Genomic DNA, 18,317 nt, shown 5'->3' with positions numbered 1-18,317 from the left:
ATTGGCAACACTATCAGTTTCAGGACTCTGGTATGCATTTTGTCGGGTCCTGGAGATTTATGTAAATTCCTCAGGTGGTCATGAACCTGATCTTCTCTTACAGTTTCTCCCTTTCTTGTGGTCCATCCACTCAAGAGGTGTGAGAAGAGACTGTCAATGAAGACTGAGGCAAAAAAGTTATTGAATACTTCAGCTTTCTCATTCTTTCTGTCAGTCATCTCTATTGTGGGGTATGCTTCCCCTAATTTTCCTATCCTGGCTGTGCATCCCTTGTTACTCTTTGCATCCCTTACCAAGGGATGCACAGCTCTGGCCATACCTTGATACAACATGCCTTGGACTGGGTCCCTGTACTCTTCTCAGAATACCTGTTCATACTTCCACATCATGAAATGTACTGCCTGTGTATTTTCTTCTTGCACCTTATTTTTTCCAGTAGGTTGACTCTGCCATTGCCTTCTTTCCCTGATTTCTTATGCCTGGGGTTCAGGAGTTTTTGCCATCTATGTCCTTAGAGACCCATCAGGTCTGTTCTGCTCCCTTGTCCTCAAGGGCACTTCCTCAAGGTGTCCTGTTGATGCGCTTCTGGAAGAGCTGCAGATTTGCTCCCCTAAAATTCAAGATCCTGTCTTCACTCTGTACCTGGCTCTTATTTCTCAGGACTGAGAACTCTACCAGTACATTGTATTGTAGAAGGCCATTTGAAATTATCAAAATGGAATTTCTTAGTTTTTTTACAATTTTTTATTTCAGCATTTTTTCAAAATTTGCTTAATGGAACTGTAAGCCTGATATTTTATATATGTACATCTTTAGGTTTCCTTTGTAATTGATAAATATTGTTTGAAACAGCCCAGAACTATCCGACACAAAACTTTAGTATTTATTTTAAAATGTTGCTTTTCCAAGGGACTTACTTTGTCAATCAGCAACAGCCCTATAGAAACACAGGGAAAATCAATCATTGATTCACTTGGGAAAGAAACATGCAATGTTGTCTGGTCTGGGTTAAGAAGTTGGAAGAAGTTGCAGGTGTTGTAAGAGGCCGTAGTCAAATGAATAGTATCTGAAAAAAGGTTATTTGAATCCCTGCTGAGATGTTCTGGATCTGTTTTCCTTCCCTGTTTTTTCTTTTTTTTTTGTATATGTCCATATAAACTATGGGATGATTAGTACATCTGTTTTATATCTTTATGAATATTCCAGAACTAAAGTATGCTGCTAGGCTGAACTCTACAGAAGAATCTAAGAACTTCCAAATAAAAGCTCTGCACAACTGTTCTTTCTTTCACTTTTCATTATTTCATGTTATTCTTATACATAGAATATAATGGATTAATACTTATAGGCAGTATCACTTCAGTTTGCATTAAAAGAGTAAGGTTTTTCCCTTTCTGCCTTAATTAATGGGAGAGTAAAGCCAGCAGAATTTACTTAGATGGTCAGAATATAGATGTGCTGAATGCAAAAGAAGTCATACATTTGACAGATTTTTGAGTTAAAAACACCAGAAGAAACACTGAAATTCATGAGCATGTTAGTTATTAGGCAGTGGATGCTAAGATTTGGACACAGTGAAGTGTATCAGGTCATTTCATGTGCGATGTGAAAATGGCTTGGAGAACTCTTGCTGCAGTGCTCACTGCAGTTTTTTTCCTCTCTTTGTCCTAACACTGAAACAATTTCCCCTCCTTTTGGAAGGTTCTTTGTTTCCTTTTTTCAGTTCCTTACAGCTTGGTCTTAATAATTCCTTTGCTTTCTCTATACCTCTTTATGCCCTTTTGAAACCTCTGTGTTTCTAGACACCTTCTCATGCTTCCTATGGCTGGAGTGTCTGTCTCTTACAATACAGCATCTGTCTTTACATTTCTCTTTAAGCAGGAAAAGACACCCCCACTTTTATCTGAACTTTGAGCACTGCTGCCGTGTGGAATGCTGCCTGTGCTTGCTCTTACATTTGACCTCCAATTGTGTTTTCTCAAGTTAAAATACAGCCAGAGCTTTGTGTACATTCAAGTGAGCTGACCCTGAATTCTGTATTAAGATTCCAGGGTAGCTCAAACTGGTTGGGAAGAACCAGAAGTCTGCAGCAGTAATTTCACTTATATTTTAGAGTAAATGTCTCTAACCTAGAACACATAAAACCAGATAATGCGGCAAACATAGTGCAAGTTTTTCTTTACTGACTTTTGTTATTGTAAATTATCTCCATATTTAGGCTATGCAAAAGATTGTTACTGATCACTGCAGAGAACTGCATGTATTGAAGTATTGCACTCTTTCTGATAACTTCCAAGTTATCAAATCAACAATGAAATAGCATATGCTGACATCTGGTATGCAGAACTTAATGAGAGTTTTAATAGTTGAATCTCTTTAAGTCTACTTTCCTTTTCACTGAAGCATTGTAATGCATTTTACAATCAAATAAACATCTGTAATAAGTGGATATAAAGAAAGACATCCTCTGCATGTTTTTTTTTTTTTGTTTTGTTTTGTTTAAGTCCAAATTTTTTCAATGCTATTCTGTTACTCGTAGGGGATAAAAAACAAGGTATGTTCCATTACTTTTCTCTCTAACATTATACATAATTGCAGTTCTGACTGCAGTGAATACAAATTGATATTTGCCTACTTTAATGTATCACACATTCTGCTGCCATCAAGCTGAGTTCCAGTGATTCCAGAGGATTGAAAAATCAAAGACTTTGTTTAAAACAATTTAATAGTTAGATTTCACTGGCCACAAATGCTTTGCATTGACTAAGAGAGAGAAACTGTTGGTGACCATCCCTTACAGTTCAATAGAAAGTCACAGGTACCAGAAAGAATACAATGACCAAAACAATCACCACAACAACAAAAACCAACAAAAAAAGAATCCTGAAAGGAAAAATGCATGCCTCAGGTGGAAGAATAGCTGTGCAGACAGTGATGCTGATGTGTGGGGCTAAGGTTAGGGGCCTTTTCTGCCCAGGTGCCTCCTTTCACAGGCAATTGCCCCTGAGGTCTCTCAGCTGCACAGGGCCTGCATGTGGCTTCCTGTAATTCTCTCCAAGTGACCTTGGGTAGCTTGAACATTTTAAATAGCTACAGTGGTTTTGATTTATTAATCTAGATAATTTTTACAAAACTGTGTGAAGAGTAAGCATACTTACCATCATACCAGCCTTTTTAGGGATTGTTGACCTCTTGTGTGATCTGAGAGTTTTTTATTACCTCTATTCTTTAAATTAGTTCAGTCAGAGCCTTCCTGCAGCCTAAAGCAAATTATGAGATAGGCTTTGGGAAAACATGGACCTGAAGACCTTGCCTAATTTAATGGGTCACTTATTCCATAATCCCAAGAGAAATCTGAAGTAGGGTTTAGTAAAGCACTTTTGCTAAAGTGGGAGTAGAGGGAAAATGTGACTTCTGAACTCACTAGTTCAGGTAGTTGCTCATGAAGGCAGAAGTCCTTTGTGAGGAAGATAAAATTGTAGCTGTAAATGTGGATATTAGGGAAGCCCACCACTTGAGATGCCACCATCACCTGTAGTCACCCTTTGCTTGCAGTGACCTACCCTTATGACTTAATAATTCTTAATGCAATGTTGGACTCAGCAGTCTGAGAAAGGATCATGTGGGTGGTTTGGTCAATGATATAAATTAGATGATAAATTCTGACTGTTGGTGGCATCACAGATGCCAGCAATAGTGGAGGAATTAATTTGGCAAGCATAGATTGAATGAAAAAGATGTGCTTTATGGCTTTAATATCACAGCATTAGGTAAGAAATTTGCAGAGAAAAGAAAGCAAGATGTCTCCTGGAAATGGTAGGATTAGCCCATTTCTGAAGTATAGGTGTACTGTGAATCATTTGACCCTCCAGGGTTTAGGCTCTGTTTATAAGGAAGAACTGTAATGGAAAACTGTCTTTGAGCACAGGAATCTGTTAGTGCATTTTGGATTTTATTTTTCTTTCCCACTTTCAGGAATGGAAAAAGAAAAAAAATTACCCGTAAAGAATAGAGTTTCCAGGGTAAATGTCTTAGGAAATGATCATTAGGCACAACCCGTTAAAACTATAATGCCCACAAAGAGCAAAATATGCAATTTGACTATTCCTTTGAAGTCTACAGTTGTTTCTGTTGTGCATATGAGCAACTTCCCTTAAAAATCTCTGAGAGTTATAGTGTATATTTGAGGACTGAATGTGGTCTGTACAACTAGATGTTGCCAAGAGGAGAGATTTCACAACTTCAGGATTCAGGAAATATGATCAAAAGTAGCAGAAAGTTCAAGGATGATGATATTGGAGAAAGGTTGGATCTTGCCAAGAGGAAATTGCTGGTGACCTTACTGAACTAGCATGGTGCAGGCAGATTGCAGAGATTCAAACATGGGAGTAATTAAAGAGGGCATGTTTTGGCATGTAGCTGGGGGAAAAACTCACAAAGTTGGAACAAAGTAATCATTAATAAGTGAAAAAATTTGAATTTAAGTGTTCCTTCTTGCCTCTCTCGAATGTAACACTGATGTGACAAAATGGAGGAGAGTATTAGGCACAACTGTAAATGCAAGTTTTTTTCTGGTTTTTGGAGAACATAGGTTCAGTTTTGTCCGGCTTAACATCCTTCTTTTAAGATTCAGCAGTATTGTTACTTGTAACCAAGCAAAGATGTTAAAGAAAGGAAAAACAAGCAAAATGTATTCTGAAACACTCGTTCAGCAATCAGGTTGCCTGCCATTTCCGTTTGAAGAAGGGATTTATGAAAACTGGTTAACAACACTGTTTGGATCATTAGTGGGAACAAATATTATTTATGTAGACTTTCGTTACTGTCCATTATTTGTGTTTCTCTATCACCATATTAACTTATGAAACAGCCCCTTTCCTCCCCTGCATTCTTGGTTGCATTCAGCAAAAGGTGAGATGGCTGAGGTGGCTGTTGGGAGAGCCTTAGGCAATGTTGGACATTGCACTTCCACCTTATTCAATTAATATACCTGTTTCTTTTCGTCATAATGTCTCAGAGAATGATACAGCCTACAGCAAAGCAGAACACTTACAACGGATCACATTAGCCTTTTTCATCCCCTCTGTAGGACCAGTGTTATAAAGAATGTTATTTTCTTCACTCTTTGGAGTAAAGACTTTCAGTTTTTGTGGGTATGTGCTTGGTGTGAGAATTAGCTTATGAACACATGCTTCTTCCTAAGGTGGATGCTGCATGTTTTAAAAATGTCCCCTGTGGTGAGTAATAACTAAAGACTTTTGTTTCATTTTTATAATTTTTTGCTAGCAGGTATTTGTTTCTTTCTGGTAATGAAGTCAGTCAGTATATTCTGGGTATGGCTAGGGCCCCAAGAGATTAAGAACTCAAAAGTGATGTAAAAAACAGATGTAAATCTTTCCAATGGCCGGAATCAAGTCATCATTTGCACAGTGTAAAACCAATGCATGTGTCTAAACTTAAGAAGAAAAAAAGACATCTGGCTTATAGAGGGTGAAATGCAAAAGTGGTAGACTCACAAGAGGGGTTGGATTACTACTGGATGACCAAGGATCAGCTGTAATACTCCTTACATGAAGCAGTTGCCCTGCCACTCCTGCTTTCAGGAATGTGCTTCTAAATGCCTTATACTGAGGTTTCCACTGTTCCTGACAGATTGGAGAGTTTCACCATGGGGTAGATTTGTCTGCCTGCAGACAGTGGTGTTGGAAGGTGCCCATCTGCACCACCTTCCTGTGTACAGGCTGAGTTGGACTGCGTGCAGCCTTGTTCTTCCTCCCCAGCCTTTCTTCCAAAACCTTTCCCAGCTGTATCCTGATGTGCTAAACTGCTCAAATTAACTCCAGATTGCTCTGTTTATTGTGTGCCAGAGGAGTGACAGAAGGCAATCAGAGCAGCTTCCTCTCAAACAAACTCCAAGAAAAAGGGGGTACAGGATATTAGGGTGGAAAATATGGGTTCTGGGAAGAACCCTGAGGCTTTAATGCCTGTATATTAGATTAGGTCTCTGCTGTTTGCATTTTAATTCTAAGTTTTGGCAGCTTCATATCCCTGGAAGTGGGGTTTTGGGTTATTTTTCTTTTTTGTTTTTCTTTTTTCTTTTAAAAAGAAAACAAAAAAGTTGCTTGGTCAAAGTAGTAATTTCTTCTCCCCCCACCTCAAATAACACTTGAGGAAAGTGAAATAAGCTCCCCTAAGGCCTCTTTGTGGGCCATGTGCACCTCAGTGCCTCTGCTTCGTTGGAAGTCAGTGACTTCTTTTCTTGTATATGGCTCCAATCAGCCATAAATGTAAAACTAGTTTTCCACCAGCTCCTGTCTTCTTAGTTGGGATAACATCCTCTTTTCTAAGCTTACAACTTGCAACTTAAATTACAAATGTAGCAGGTCTGAGGTCAGATCTTTCCGTATATATTGAAGTGTAGCTATGTCTAGTTGCTGCTTATAAAGAAAATCTGTAAGCACAGTAACAGCAGCCCTACTTCATGCATTTTTCTTCCAAAAGCTGCTATAAATATGCCTCTTAATTAGATCCATAATATTATTTTGATAATAGCACTAGGCTTCTAAGAGAGTTAGGCTACTTCCAGAAGCAGAGGAAGAAACACAAATGTTATTCAAAATAAACTCCTGAATGTTTCTACTGAATAAAAACACCTGAGTCCTGCCAGCTATTGGACAGTCTCTGCACTTAGAGAATTTAATGTGTAAATTTTAGTGCTTACCAGTGTACTTTTAGTCATATGTCAGCCCTATCCTGTCCACCTTTTATTGTTGTATGGACATATGTTGTATGGACATATCTCTTCTGTTTGGTAGGGAGAGATGGGGGATGCACTTGGAAATGAAACATCCTCCTCAGTTGCAAGTTATTTGTTTTAAATGCAATGAGGGAGCATAGAGGAGGGATTCCATTCCATTTAGCAAAGAGAAACCACCTCAGTTTCACTTAGTTTCATGACAATGGATGGCTTCTTCACAAAACCATCTATGTATTAATGAGAAGCAAGAAACTAGAATGGGAGTTATTATTCTCCACATTTCCCCTTCAAACTTTTTATCATATATTTCATGCTATGTTACATAGAATTGATGGCTTTAGGATGTTAGCAGCCTTTAGCTTCAGAAAGAGCAGAAGCTTAAGAGGTTTTTTTCTCTTTATTTTGAAGATGCTTTAATTTGATAACATATTGATATACCCTGCATTATAAAATAAATTGAAGCTGTTTTTTTCTTTTGGTCTGTACTCACTTTAAAAATACTGTGTAGCTTTAGACAAGGTTTTCAAACAGAGTTTGGCATGGTTTACATATCAAACAGATGTTTGCTAGATCAGCTTACTGCAGGGGCCCTTGAGGAGAAATCGAAGAGCATGGGAGTTTTCTATTGCAGCTTCAGAGAAATTCACCAATTAAAAAATCTAGGAGCCAAAGTACAGGTGGAAAACATAAATAAGATCTGGGGCATGTCAGTGTTGGATTTGAAAAGTATTGTAGGCACATAAGGACTATTTGGCAAGTGTTTTGTATCTCTTTTCCGGAAAAAGGAGGCCTAGGTGCTGATAGCCAGAGATGTTATACTCGATCTTTAAAGACTTTATTGGTTGGTAAAAGTTATCATAAATACATGATAAACAAATACTGAATTGATTCATAATATCTAATTGTATTTATACAATCATCAATACTTAAAGTTTTCTTCTTTCTTTGCTCTTGCAGATTTAGAATTTCAAATTGTTTATTTGGGTCATGATCTGAATAGGATAGAAAAGTGTTTTCATAGTCAAAGATTTTTTTTGGTGTGCAGCACTTCATTGCACTTGATTTCTCCTTTTTTGTTGTTTTTTTTTGTTTCTTTTTGGTTTGATTTGTTTGGTTTTGACTGGTTCCTAATCAGTCAACTCCTAAATATTGGTTGGTTATTTCTTGCTCTGTGGATATATGAGTTATATACATAGAGATGTATTAAAGTTTTGGATAGCTATTTCAAGAAATGAATATAGGTATCCCAGAAGTATTTACATTTGTAAACCTCATTAACATAAAACATTTAACATATTTAATTTTGTATGTGAGTCTGTGTGTGATATCAAGAACTTTTGGTCTTCTGTAACTTACTGCTAAAATTTATTTATTCAGAATTTGTTGTGCTCCGAGGTATACAGAGAAAAACAGTTCAAAAATTCCCTATTGAATTGCTGTGCTGAAAGAGAACTTTTTTCCCTTAAGATTGTTATTTTTCTTGTAGAAATTAATTAATTACTATTGTAATTTCTAAAGTTATTGTCATAAAGATTTTCCATATCAGTCTTTGTTCTACAAATGCCAAAACCCATTGTTTAATGGTTTGAGAACTCAGATTATTAGGATACATACCTAAAATTACAGTTTTGATATTGTAATCAAGGTTGTATAATATGTATCTCAAACTTAAACACGCTTATATCATCTCAGCAGAATGGAAGGTGTAGAATAAATAGAAGTTAAAGACAGTTTATGGAAATGATGAGTGTGTTTGTGAAGTACTGTCTAACTCAAGTAGTCAGCAAGAGTGATTTTTTTTTTTCCCCCTTGTCAGGAGATTTACAGGTAGTTCTTTATTACTTGAACTAAGAAAATGCAAGCTGAAATGCTGGAGGGAAAACTGCTTAATAACAGCACCAAATACAGTCCTGGATGAATCTTTGGAGAAATTCCAGGAAGCCCTCTCGGAAGAGCTTGTCTAGAACAATTTGCCAGACACGTCAACGGGACTGTGGGGTGTAGCTCAGTTGTGGTTGAAAGAGGAATGCAGCAACCTGAGTGGTCACAAGGGAGGCAAAAAAGTATGCTCTGTTAGGAAGAAAAATAAAATTCACTTTTCTGTAGTGTAATTGAAACAAGGCCTGGTCTGTTTGAACAGAATAGGTAGCTGTACAAGAAGACACACAGTTTCTTTTGGAGAAAAAAAAAAGCCAAAAATTTTAATGTACTATTTACCATTTTTAATCAACACATATAATCCCTTTCTAAAACTTGACAAAAAACCCATCGAAGAATATCTTTAAATGAAGATTAATTTCTGGACTATTTGCAGAGAAAATAGTACCTCTATTCTGAACCATTGATGTGAGGATTGTGATCAAAAGCTGCTGAGATAGCATATGCAGGCAGTAGAAGTCACACGAGGCAGTTGCTTGGTCCACATGTCCACATGGTGGAAAAGCTAGGATGTTGCCTGTACTGTACTTAGGTGGTCTTTGGAAATTCTTATTATAGTGTTTCACCCACTATCCAAAAAATAAAATATGAAGGTCTCTTTCTAGCTGTTTTCAAAAGTTTTCATTCTACTGCATAGACAATAATGGATTTAATTTTTTTTTATTGCATACAACTGGGGGAGATTAAGCTTGTTTTACTGGACAGCTGGCCTTGCACAGCATTACAGTACTTGTTTCCATTTAATTTCTTTCCCTAAAAATAACTCTCTAGCCCATTGATCAGTCTAAACGGAATTTCTCAGAGAAGTGGTCTCTGATGCTTAAAGTTTTAACAAATTTATTAATTAAATTTGCTAGTAATATTACCTCTGAGTTCAGTAACTACTGTGAATTTTTCTTGGCAATGAATGCATGCAGGCAAGAGATATTTGTGATCCTAGGAAGGACATTTGTCAGAGTTTGTTCTTAAATCAACACTTTTTACCTTTTTTTCGTTTTCTATTGTCTAATGAGGTTCAAATTCCAAAAGAAGCTTTCTCCACAGTTGTGTGCATCTATTCCAATGGTTATCTTCATAGTGCAAAGCAAATTGTTGCTTCAGTTTCAGGCTAATTTTGTAAGAAAGTGAATCCATCCAAAGTCTTGAATCCATGCTTCGCTAGTTATTGCTCTCAGAAGTGCTCTATTGCTGTTTTTTATTGTCCATCTCTTCTTAAAAGAAGTCTTAGTTATTAAACTGCTTCTAGTTGTTACATATATCCTAAATCACTGTATATATACACTGTGCTAGTCAATATGTTTGGCAGCTGGCAACTCTTCAGAGAAGTATTTGGGAGAAACAGAAGGGCCTCTCTGTTTAGTTTTGTTTATTGATTCCCTAAAAAACTCCTGCAAAACATCTCTTACAGTTTAGAAATTACAGATTTAGCAAATTAAACTCTTTCTCATGTATATGACAATGAATATTAATTACAAAAGCAGATGTTTGTGAGAAGAACATTTGCCTTAATTTTTAAAGTTGTATTATGTATTCAAGGCACGCAAGTTTTACTTTGCATCGATTTTTCTTATGTTGAAAGGTTTTTATTAAGTATATTTTCTAAATATACTTCCTCTGCTTTATTTTTAATAAAAGAACCACAGGAGTTTGAAAGGAAATTACCTGAATTTTAAGAATTGGTTATATTCTCTGATCTTCTGTGTCGAAAATATGTCCTATTTTCACCCAAATTGTTTGGGATGGAAGTACTTTGCGGCGTATTTTTGTTGTTTCAGCTTGTTCCATTGAGGCTGGTGTTGATTCAGCTTTGATGGAAACTACCTTTTAAAGTAGCCAGAATGCTTCCATTGCTCTCCTTTATTCTCTTGTTTTGTCATTTACTCAGCATATATGTGCTGTGTATTTTTTTGGTGGTGGTGGTGGCGCCTGCTACAAATTCTGTTTCAGCCCATCCTTGTATTAGTGAGACTGTCTCTTCTCCATATTCTCCTTTGTTGCCACAAATTTCACCTTGTAGAGGAAAATTCCATGAGAATGGAAATAAAGCATCTAGATACCCCCTCCTTAAAATAATACATAATAAGAGTGATTAATGCTCTGAGAAATAATGGCAGCTAAACATCTCTCAAAGCAAGCCAAGCCAAGCAAGGAATAAAGTTCTTTAAAAATGTGTGATGCTTCCATTCAAGGAAAGCAAACAAAGCTGCATAAATTGGTTAGATAATGCTTATGGCAAGTGGCATAATTTCTGGATACAGTCTTGTTCTCTCCCCTTTCAACCTTTCTTTAGGGAAAATAACTGGTTAGTTTTATGATTGTTTAATGCCCCTAGTGTGTTGTAGGTATTGCTGTAGTCTAAATTATGTAGATATAATTGCAAAAATTATTCTTATAGATAAGAAACACACACTCACTACATTTTCCCCACTATATCAGTGTTTTTAATGAAAATAATATTTGATGTTTGTCTCCAGCAAAGAGATAATGAAGTATCATGCCTGGGGGAAGCTTGTGGTTTCAGCTGAAGTAGCAAGACTGAAACTTTAATTCTAAGCAATCTTACAAATCAGAGCCATGATATATCAATAGCTTGATTCCAAAAGCTTTGCTGTGGAGACAGTCTTCTAATGTAAGATAGGCTAAGTCATGGAGACAAGCACTTACAAAAATGTGTGACAAATAGTTCAGAAAATATTGTCTTGAAATGGATTAGAATTAGATGTGAAGCCAGTGTAGAACATGAAGGAACAGTAATTCCATTTGTCTCACACCTATGTGGATTTTAAGTGTGTGTTTTAAATAACCGTGAGTTTCCACATGGACTTTGGAATTAATTTCATGTTTCAGACACTTGAGTAAAATAGCATAAGGAGTTAGTAAGGAATAACTTACTTGGGAGAAAATATGAATGGTTGTGCTTCCACAGATGGAGGATCTGTCTAGCCAGGCGCCCCCTCACTATGGCAATTCTTGGGAAAGTTCTGTGAAAAAGGGCAAATCTTCCAGTAGTTTGTGGCTGAAGAAACTCCTGCAACTGAGGAATAATAGGAATTAATATATTTCATATAGGAATTATATGTTTTTTTTCAACTTTAACTTCTTCAGTGGCTGTCTGAACCCATGCAAGTTTTTAGCATCAATATATACATCCTCAGCACTTGATTTAGAGGAAACGTACCTGAACATACACATACACAGCTGGTGCCCATCTTGTCTCTCTTGCTGTCCAGACATACTCCTGAAGGCAAAACCAGGACCAGAACAGTAGTTACAGTCCTGAGTGGACTTTCTGTCAGGTACATACTCCATGCAATCAGTGGCTACTTGTTTATTCCCTCTCTCCTTTATTATTTAGTGGTTAGTAATATTTTAATTTAATATTTGATTGATATGGGTCCCTTTAGGGTCTTTCACTGTTATGTAATCACCTCCTCTTTAACAAATTGTAGGTATTTGGTGTCCTCAGTAACATTTCAGACTGTGTGGAATGTGTTGCTTACATGCAAGCTGCTAGTGATACATCAGTTATGTTCTGCCTACCTAGAAAGGAAACAAACCTTGATAATCAAAACAGAAATCATCCTTTTCCCTCCTTCAAAGCTTTCTTGATAACTGAGTCAAGAAATTACACAGGAAGGAACCCTTGAACATAAATTCCTGAGGAAGAAAAAAATAACGTTCTAGCAATGTAAGAATGAGAAGTCAAATGAGGGGGGTGAGACTTATTTCATGTATCAAATATTTTTCATTTGTATATCAGATCAGCTATCAAAACACAATTCCACCCCCTTTTCTTTTAAACTTGATGTACTATTCTCAATGCTGACATACAACACAAGATTTTTCAGGATGTATGTTAGATAGACTCCTTGTATCAGGGAAGTTACTGTGTAGTGAAGCTGGCAGAATGTGAATGTTTTTACAGAAAGCAAGGAAAAAGTAAACAACATAAAGATTTACTATAACTTAGAAGTGCACACTTCTCTTTCACAATTCTTCAGAAATACCACCTCCATCTATAATTTCCTTGCTAACTTGTTGCTGACAATCAGGATTTAGGAAACCCTCATATGCTGCTGTTACATTGATATGGACAGTAAGCAGTTTGTGATGCAAAGGAGGTATGTAACATATTGAAGTTCTGATTCCTCTGTGTGTCCAAACTGTGTGGATAAGATGCCTTTTATTCTAAGGCCACCAAAGGTTAAAAGCTACTGAAAGCTCTGTCCCATGAGTATCTCTGACATGAATTCCTGTTTATGTTATGAGTAGAAGGAATTGTTGAAACTGATTGCCGTGGTTTGACATAGCTTTTTAAAAATTTTGTTGTAATGAGCAACTTCTTTAAGTTCTCAGATCTCAGAGCTCTAGATTGTTGTGCAAGAAATAATAGCAGCACTCTTGATTAATTTCTTTTTAATCCAAAAAAGCAGGAACATGGGCAACCCAACCAGAAGCTAGTGGGGCTGCAGGACATTTGACTCTTCAAATAATTCTATTGTTGCCAACTGCTTCATTTAACTTAGGCTTCTACCTTTCAGAGTCTTCACAGATATCTATAGTTTATTCCTTTGTAGGACAAAAGTGTGCTCCTGTGTGCAGTAGGGGGGTTTGCACTGGTCCCTAATTAAACACAGAATTACAGAATAAACTGAGTTGAACGGGACTTGGAAGGGACCCACAGGGACCATTGAGTCCAACTCCTGGCCCTGCACAGGACTATCCCCCAGGAGCACACCATGTGCCCAAGAGTGCGTCCAAATGTTTCTTGAACTCTTGTCAACCAGAAAAATTTTGTTCTGATTACAGTAAAGTTCTGTAAGATGTTGGACTTCTTGTTTTTCCCTCAAGTTCATGTTTTTTTTAATCAGAAAATACAATATGAACCTATCAAATTACACTGAATGTCAGTGAAGCAATTTGAAGTAATTTTGGCCTCATTAAAATAGAAAAAAAAATTATGCTTAACAGAATTGACTCTCAGCAATGACTCTTCTCAGAACATTACAGTAGGCTGAAGAAGAACAACTGTATAGCAGTACTGAAAGTAACTTCAAAGAATCATTACTGTTAACTTCAAGAATCTGGATTTTATCCTAAGCATGTAAGCTTGGTCAGAGAGAGTTATAAAGAAAAGCATTCCATGAGCCATCTCTAATTCACATTGATATTTCTGTAGTCATGGTGATTCACCTTTTTCTGTAACCATCTTGTATGTTTTTCTCACCAAATAAATTCAATTTCTGAATCACTTCAGTTACGTTAACTAGTTTAAATTCATTTTATTAGGGCTGTCTCATTCTGCATGAGGAGAAGGAAACCCTGTTTTTTCTCACCTTATATATCAGTGGGGCTGCCTAAAAATCAGGAAGAAAACTGCTTTTAAACTAGGTGTGCAAGTATTGTCCCGAGACCAGAATAACAAGTTTCCATTTTAAATATGTTATACTGCTTTGGAAACCAGTGTATTCTGAGTACTAATGATGGCATTGATAGCAACTCCTCTTGGGGTCTTTAAATTAGTTAAAACTAAATTTTTGAAGTCTTTGGTTCTGAAGGCTGTGGATACCTAAGTGGTGTTTTTAATCATGGTGAGAAGTCATTCTTTGCACAGGCTTTCTAAACTACTGTCTTCTAGTATGGTATGATTTCTGCCTAGTGATAACTTTTCATTGATGTAATTTGTAGGTGTTAAAGTGTAACATGTCTTTGTTATTTGGCCCTGAATGTTTGACATTATATGGACACCTGAGTGTCAAGTGACCAGTGTGCAAGTGCTTGCGTGACTGTATTGTGAAAATATGTTTTCAGATGGATGAATAGGTGTTGTGGGGAGGATTGTTCTGTTTCTTTCTTACCAATAATTCTTTTTGTTTATTTGTTTTTCAGATAACGGAGGACAAACTTTAGCAGGGGGGAATAACTGGCCACTGAGAGGGAGAAAATGGACCCTCTGGGAAGGAGGAGTGAGAGGCGTAGGCTTTGTTGCAAGTCCTTTGCTGAAACAGAAAGGTGTGGAAAGTCATGAACTCATCCACATCTCTGACTGGCTGCCGACGCTGGTGCACCTTGCTGGAGGACATACCAATGGCACTAAGCCTTTGGATGGCTTTGATGTTTGGAACACTATCAGGTAACTTTCATGTCAAATCACCAAGTCATCATTCTGGTATGAGAAGAATGTAATCAGCCCAGAAAACAGAACTGCATCAGGGAGGAAAATATTACCTGTTCCTTTCCTATAAAAAAGGGAAGGTATAAATGCAGGTAATTGTGCTGTCTATGAGAGAATTATCTAGGCTGCAAATTAGTCCTGGCTGCAGATGCAAACAGCTCCTCCATACAGCTTTAACTTAACTTGGTATTTTGAATTTCGCAGTATGAACAACAGCTCACAAGCATGGTATACTTCTTCAAGAACATTCTATGATCCCAAAGTATGTTAACTGATTTTGCACAGCATGGTGTATAAGTTAGTAAATTTTATGGACCAAACCCTGCTCTATACTCAGTCAGGTGTCAGAGCTCAGTCAGGTGTCTCTGCAGTATGCATCTGGTATTGGACATGTGGGAAATCTGTTCAGACATTAAACTCATTGAACATGGATTCCACTTTGATGGGTTGTTAGCTCAGTATGGGACTTGTCAGGCTAGCTCGCAGTGTAACCATTTGCACAGACCCATGTCATGCTGTCCAGTGCCTTGAAAAGCATTTGAGATCAAGTACAAAAGTACATCTGACCTGGTTCCTGAAGGTCATGATGTTGTGACTGATTCAAGCAATCTGAAATACTCAAAAGCATAGTGCAGACATGCTTAGATGACTGGAAAAAAGAAGCAGCATAGCTCCAGCTGGGTTATTTCAATGTTCTTTTTTTTCACTAAAAAGGATTACAAAGTAACCTTAGTTTCTGCAGAATTTGAAAGTTCTGTTACTAACCTTTAGTTTTGCAAAAATTGTGTGGTTTAAATTCCTTTCTTTTTTCCTTTTCTGTGCAGCATGTAATGTATTTGTTGACAGGGCTAAATCCTGTTGTCTGTCTCTGTAGAAGTTATATTTATTTTAGTAAGTCTTTGACTATAGTTTTAATTCACATGAGAATAATTGAAGATGGAAAGTTTAATACTGCTAGAGCAGAATAAAAGGACTAACATTTCTATTTCCTACACATTTTTCAGCTGAGGATTAATGTTCTGTTTCTTTTGGTAGCCTTTGTTCTGTTTTTATAGCAGTTAGACTCTACTATATTATGTGTGTTACCACCTTTTGTCCCCTTCTTTATTTTGCAAGTCTTAGTATCCTAGACTGAATTGCAAGAGTTAAAAGCAATTCCTATCGAAGCATGAGCAGGAGTGTTGTCAGGGGTTAGGAACTGAGATGAGAAATCAAGAGTTATAGAGTAGGCAGATTTAAACCCATATAGCCATCCATGGATCCATCCATATGGATCTTGGAGTTGAAAACAAAAAGCAAAACCAAACCCACCCCCTACACCTTCCCAGAACTAAACCCCGTATCTTGGGTTCGGAATTGTTTTTTTCTAGGATGACCTGTTTGAAGCTGCTAAGCTTGATTTAATTCTTAGTGCTGTGTTTCTGAAGAGCTAAGGGGTGGCTTTCTGTAGTAGCTGGAGTTTACAGGAAGCTCATGGCCTTGTGCCCAGGTGTACTGTATGGCTGTCTTCCAAGTGGAAGAAGATAACGATATGTAAAATTGAGGCCAGGGATCATTAACTGCCAGGAAGGAATTGAGATTCCCATCCAGCCAGAAAAAGTAAAATGTTTTACTTGTCAGTGTTCCTGTGGGGAAACATAGCATCAGCAAAATCCAGGATACACCTAAAGCATAGACCTTTCTTGGAGCTACCATTAGAATTCCTGCCTACTTCAGGTTCCGTTTCAACCATGTATTTTTGCAATGGAGTGGTCTTCTCAGATCAGGTTACTTCAGCAGGAGAGGTGTTGGGAAGGATAGATACAGCTGTGCCAGCACGATGCTGACATTTGCATTTCTGTCTTTGTAAAGGGAGTGAATGCAATGTTTACTGGCACTGCCAGGGAACAGGTGACTACCAGTGGTTTTGGGTGTGTCAAAGAGAGGGCTTCTGTCTGGACAGGTAACAAGTCAGGTTTTCTGTTAGGCTTTTCCTTGGTTGACCTTGCAGCCAAAATATCAAATTTCACATGATTTTCCTGTGTAATCAGGATAAATGAGTGTATTAAATTTCATGACCATAATTCAAAAGGTCACTTGAATATTGGATAGCAAACAATGAAGGCACTGTGCCCTTTTGGTGATATCTGATGGAAAGTTCAAATATGTTGTTTCTTTAGGACCAAATGGCTCACAGTGAGTGAAATTATAACTTGCTAAGGTTCTCACTAATTTGAAAAAAAAAGAAAATTAATCACTGTGTTACATCTATTTTGTTTTTTTCAATACAGTCTAATATAAATAGATGGATAAATTTCTCGTTGTTTTTCTTTGGTGAGAGGGGCACTTTAATCCTGGGCTTGCTGGTTTGTATGTGTGTAATCAAAAGGAAGAAGATCATAAATTTGTAACCTTGATTTAGATATTCAAAAAAATATATGGGGTGGTGCATATGTTCTCAGAAGTCAAAAAATATTAAATTTATTTCAGTGATACCTGAAATAGATTTAGAAGTATTTAAAAATAAGTTCTTAATATGGTATTTATATAATAATATAACATAAAATAATAAATGTAATAATTTATAATAAATCCCATACTACTAAAAATAACTATGTATAAATGTAATATACTACAAAAGTGTGAATACAATGTACAATACACAGAAATTAACCATAAATTTTAAAATACTGAATATAAATTCTGAAATTCTAGACCAAGATGAACTTACTGTCATGAGTTTAAATGACTGATAGTCCAAATTAGGAATCACATTAACATGACACCAATTAATATTAAGTTGTTTTTATATAGCCAACTGTTCCTTTCATAATTCCTTTTGTCTACTTAAGTCTGGCCTGAAGAACCAGAAGATTTTAACGATTAGGAGGAAATAGCAGGAAAAGATCATGTTCAGGAGCATGTTTTGTAGACAAAAATACCTTCTTTTGCATTCTTTTTGGTTACCTATACTCTAAGTTTCTGTCATACAGTGCATGAAACTGAGGAAGCACAGTGTTTGTGTTATCACTATTTGAACACGTAGGTAAAAAATTTGCATGGTATTTAAAAGCTCTTTGACAGGGATTTTAACTCGAAATCTTGTCTGCTCTTTCCAAATCCTTCTGTTGACCCATTACTGTTTCAACACTGTATCAATAAAAGACTTTGTAAAAGAGGAATGTGATTTTATCTAAAATAGAAGTTGAAATAGATCAGGTTTTTCTCACACTCTCACAGCCTGACAGTCTTACTCACCCACAGATATGTCTAGGAAGTCTGCCCAGCCAGACCCAGGGGCAGAGGATTTCAAGCCTTCCACCTGGCATCCTGGCACCATGATGTTTGTGATGGCCCCAGCATCTGTTGCTGCGGTGCCGAGTCCAGGGATGCCAGATGTGAAGTCCTTCAAGCTTCTCTGCTCTTCTTAGGTTGGTAATTGTGCATGGGTTCTAGTTATGCCTGTTT

General features: G+C 36.9%; 1 protein-coding gene across 2 annotated transcripts in view; it reads left to right on the top strand.

Moving 5' to 3' along the window:
* The window catches only part of ARSB (arylsulfatase B), a 61,832-nt gene that overhangs the window by 15,412 nt on the left and 28,103 nt on the right, over nt 1-18,317 (top strand). For both annotated transcript variants that reach the window (XM_079330200.1, XM_079330201.1), the window contains exon 5: nt 14,585-14,828. In XM_079330200.1, the coding sequence (XP_079186326.1) occupies nt 14,585-14,828 (244 nt within the window). The remainder of the gene's footprint in view (nt 1-14,584; nt 14,829-18,317) is intronic.

This window comes from Erithacus rubecula (assembly GCF_903797595.1).
Source record: "Erithacus rubecula genome assembly, chromosome: Z".
Lineage (NCBI taxonomy): Eukaryota > Metazoa > Chordata > Aves > Passeriformes > Muscicapidae > Erithacus > Erithacus rubecula.
Note: the sequence above shows the minus strand (reverse complement) of the source record. Positions and strands in the feature narration are given on the sequence as shown.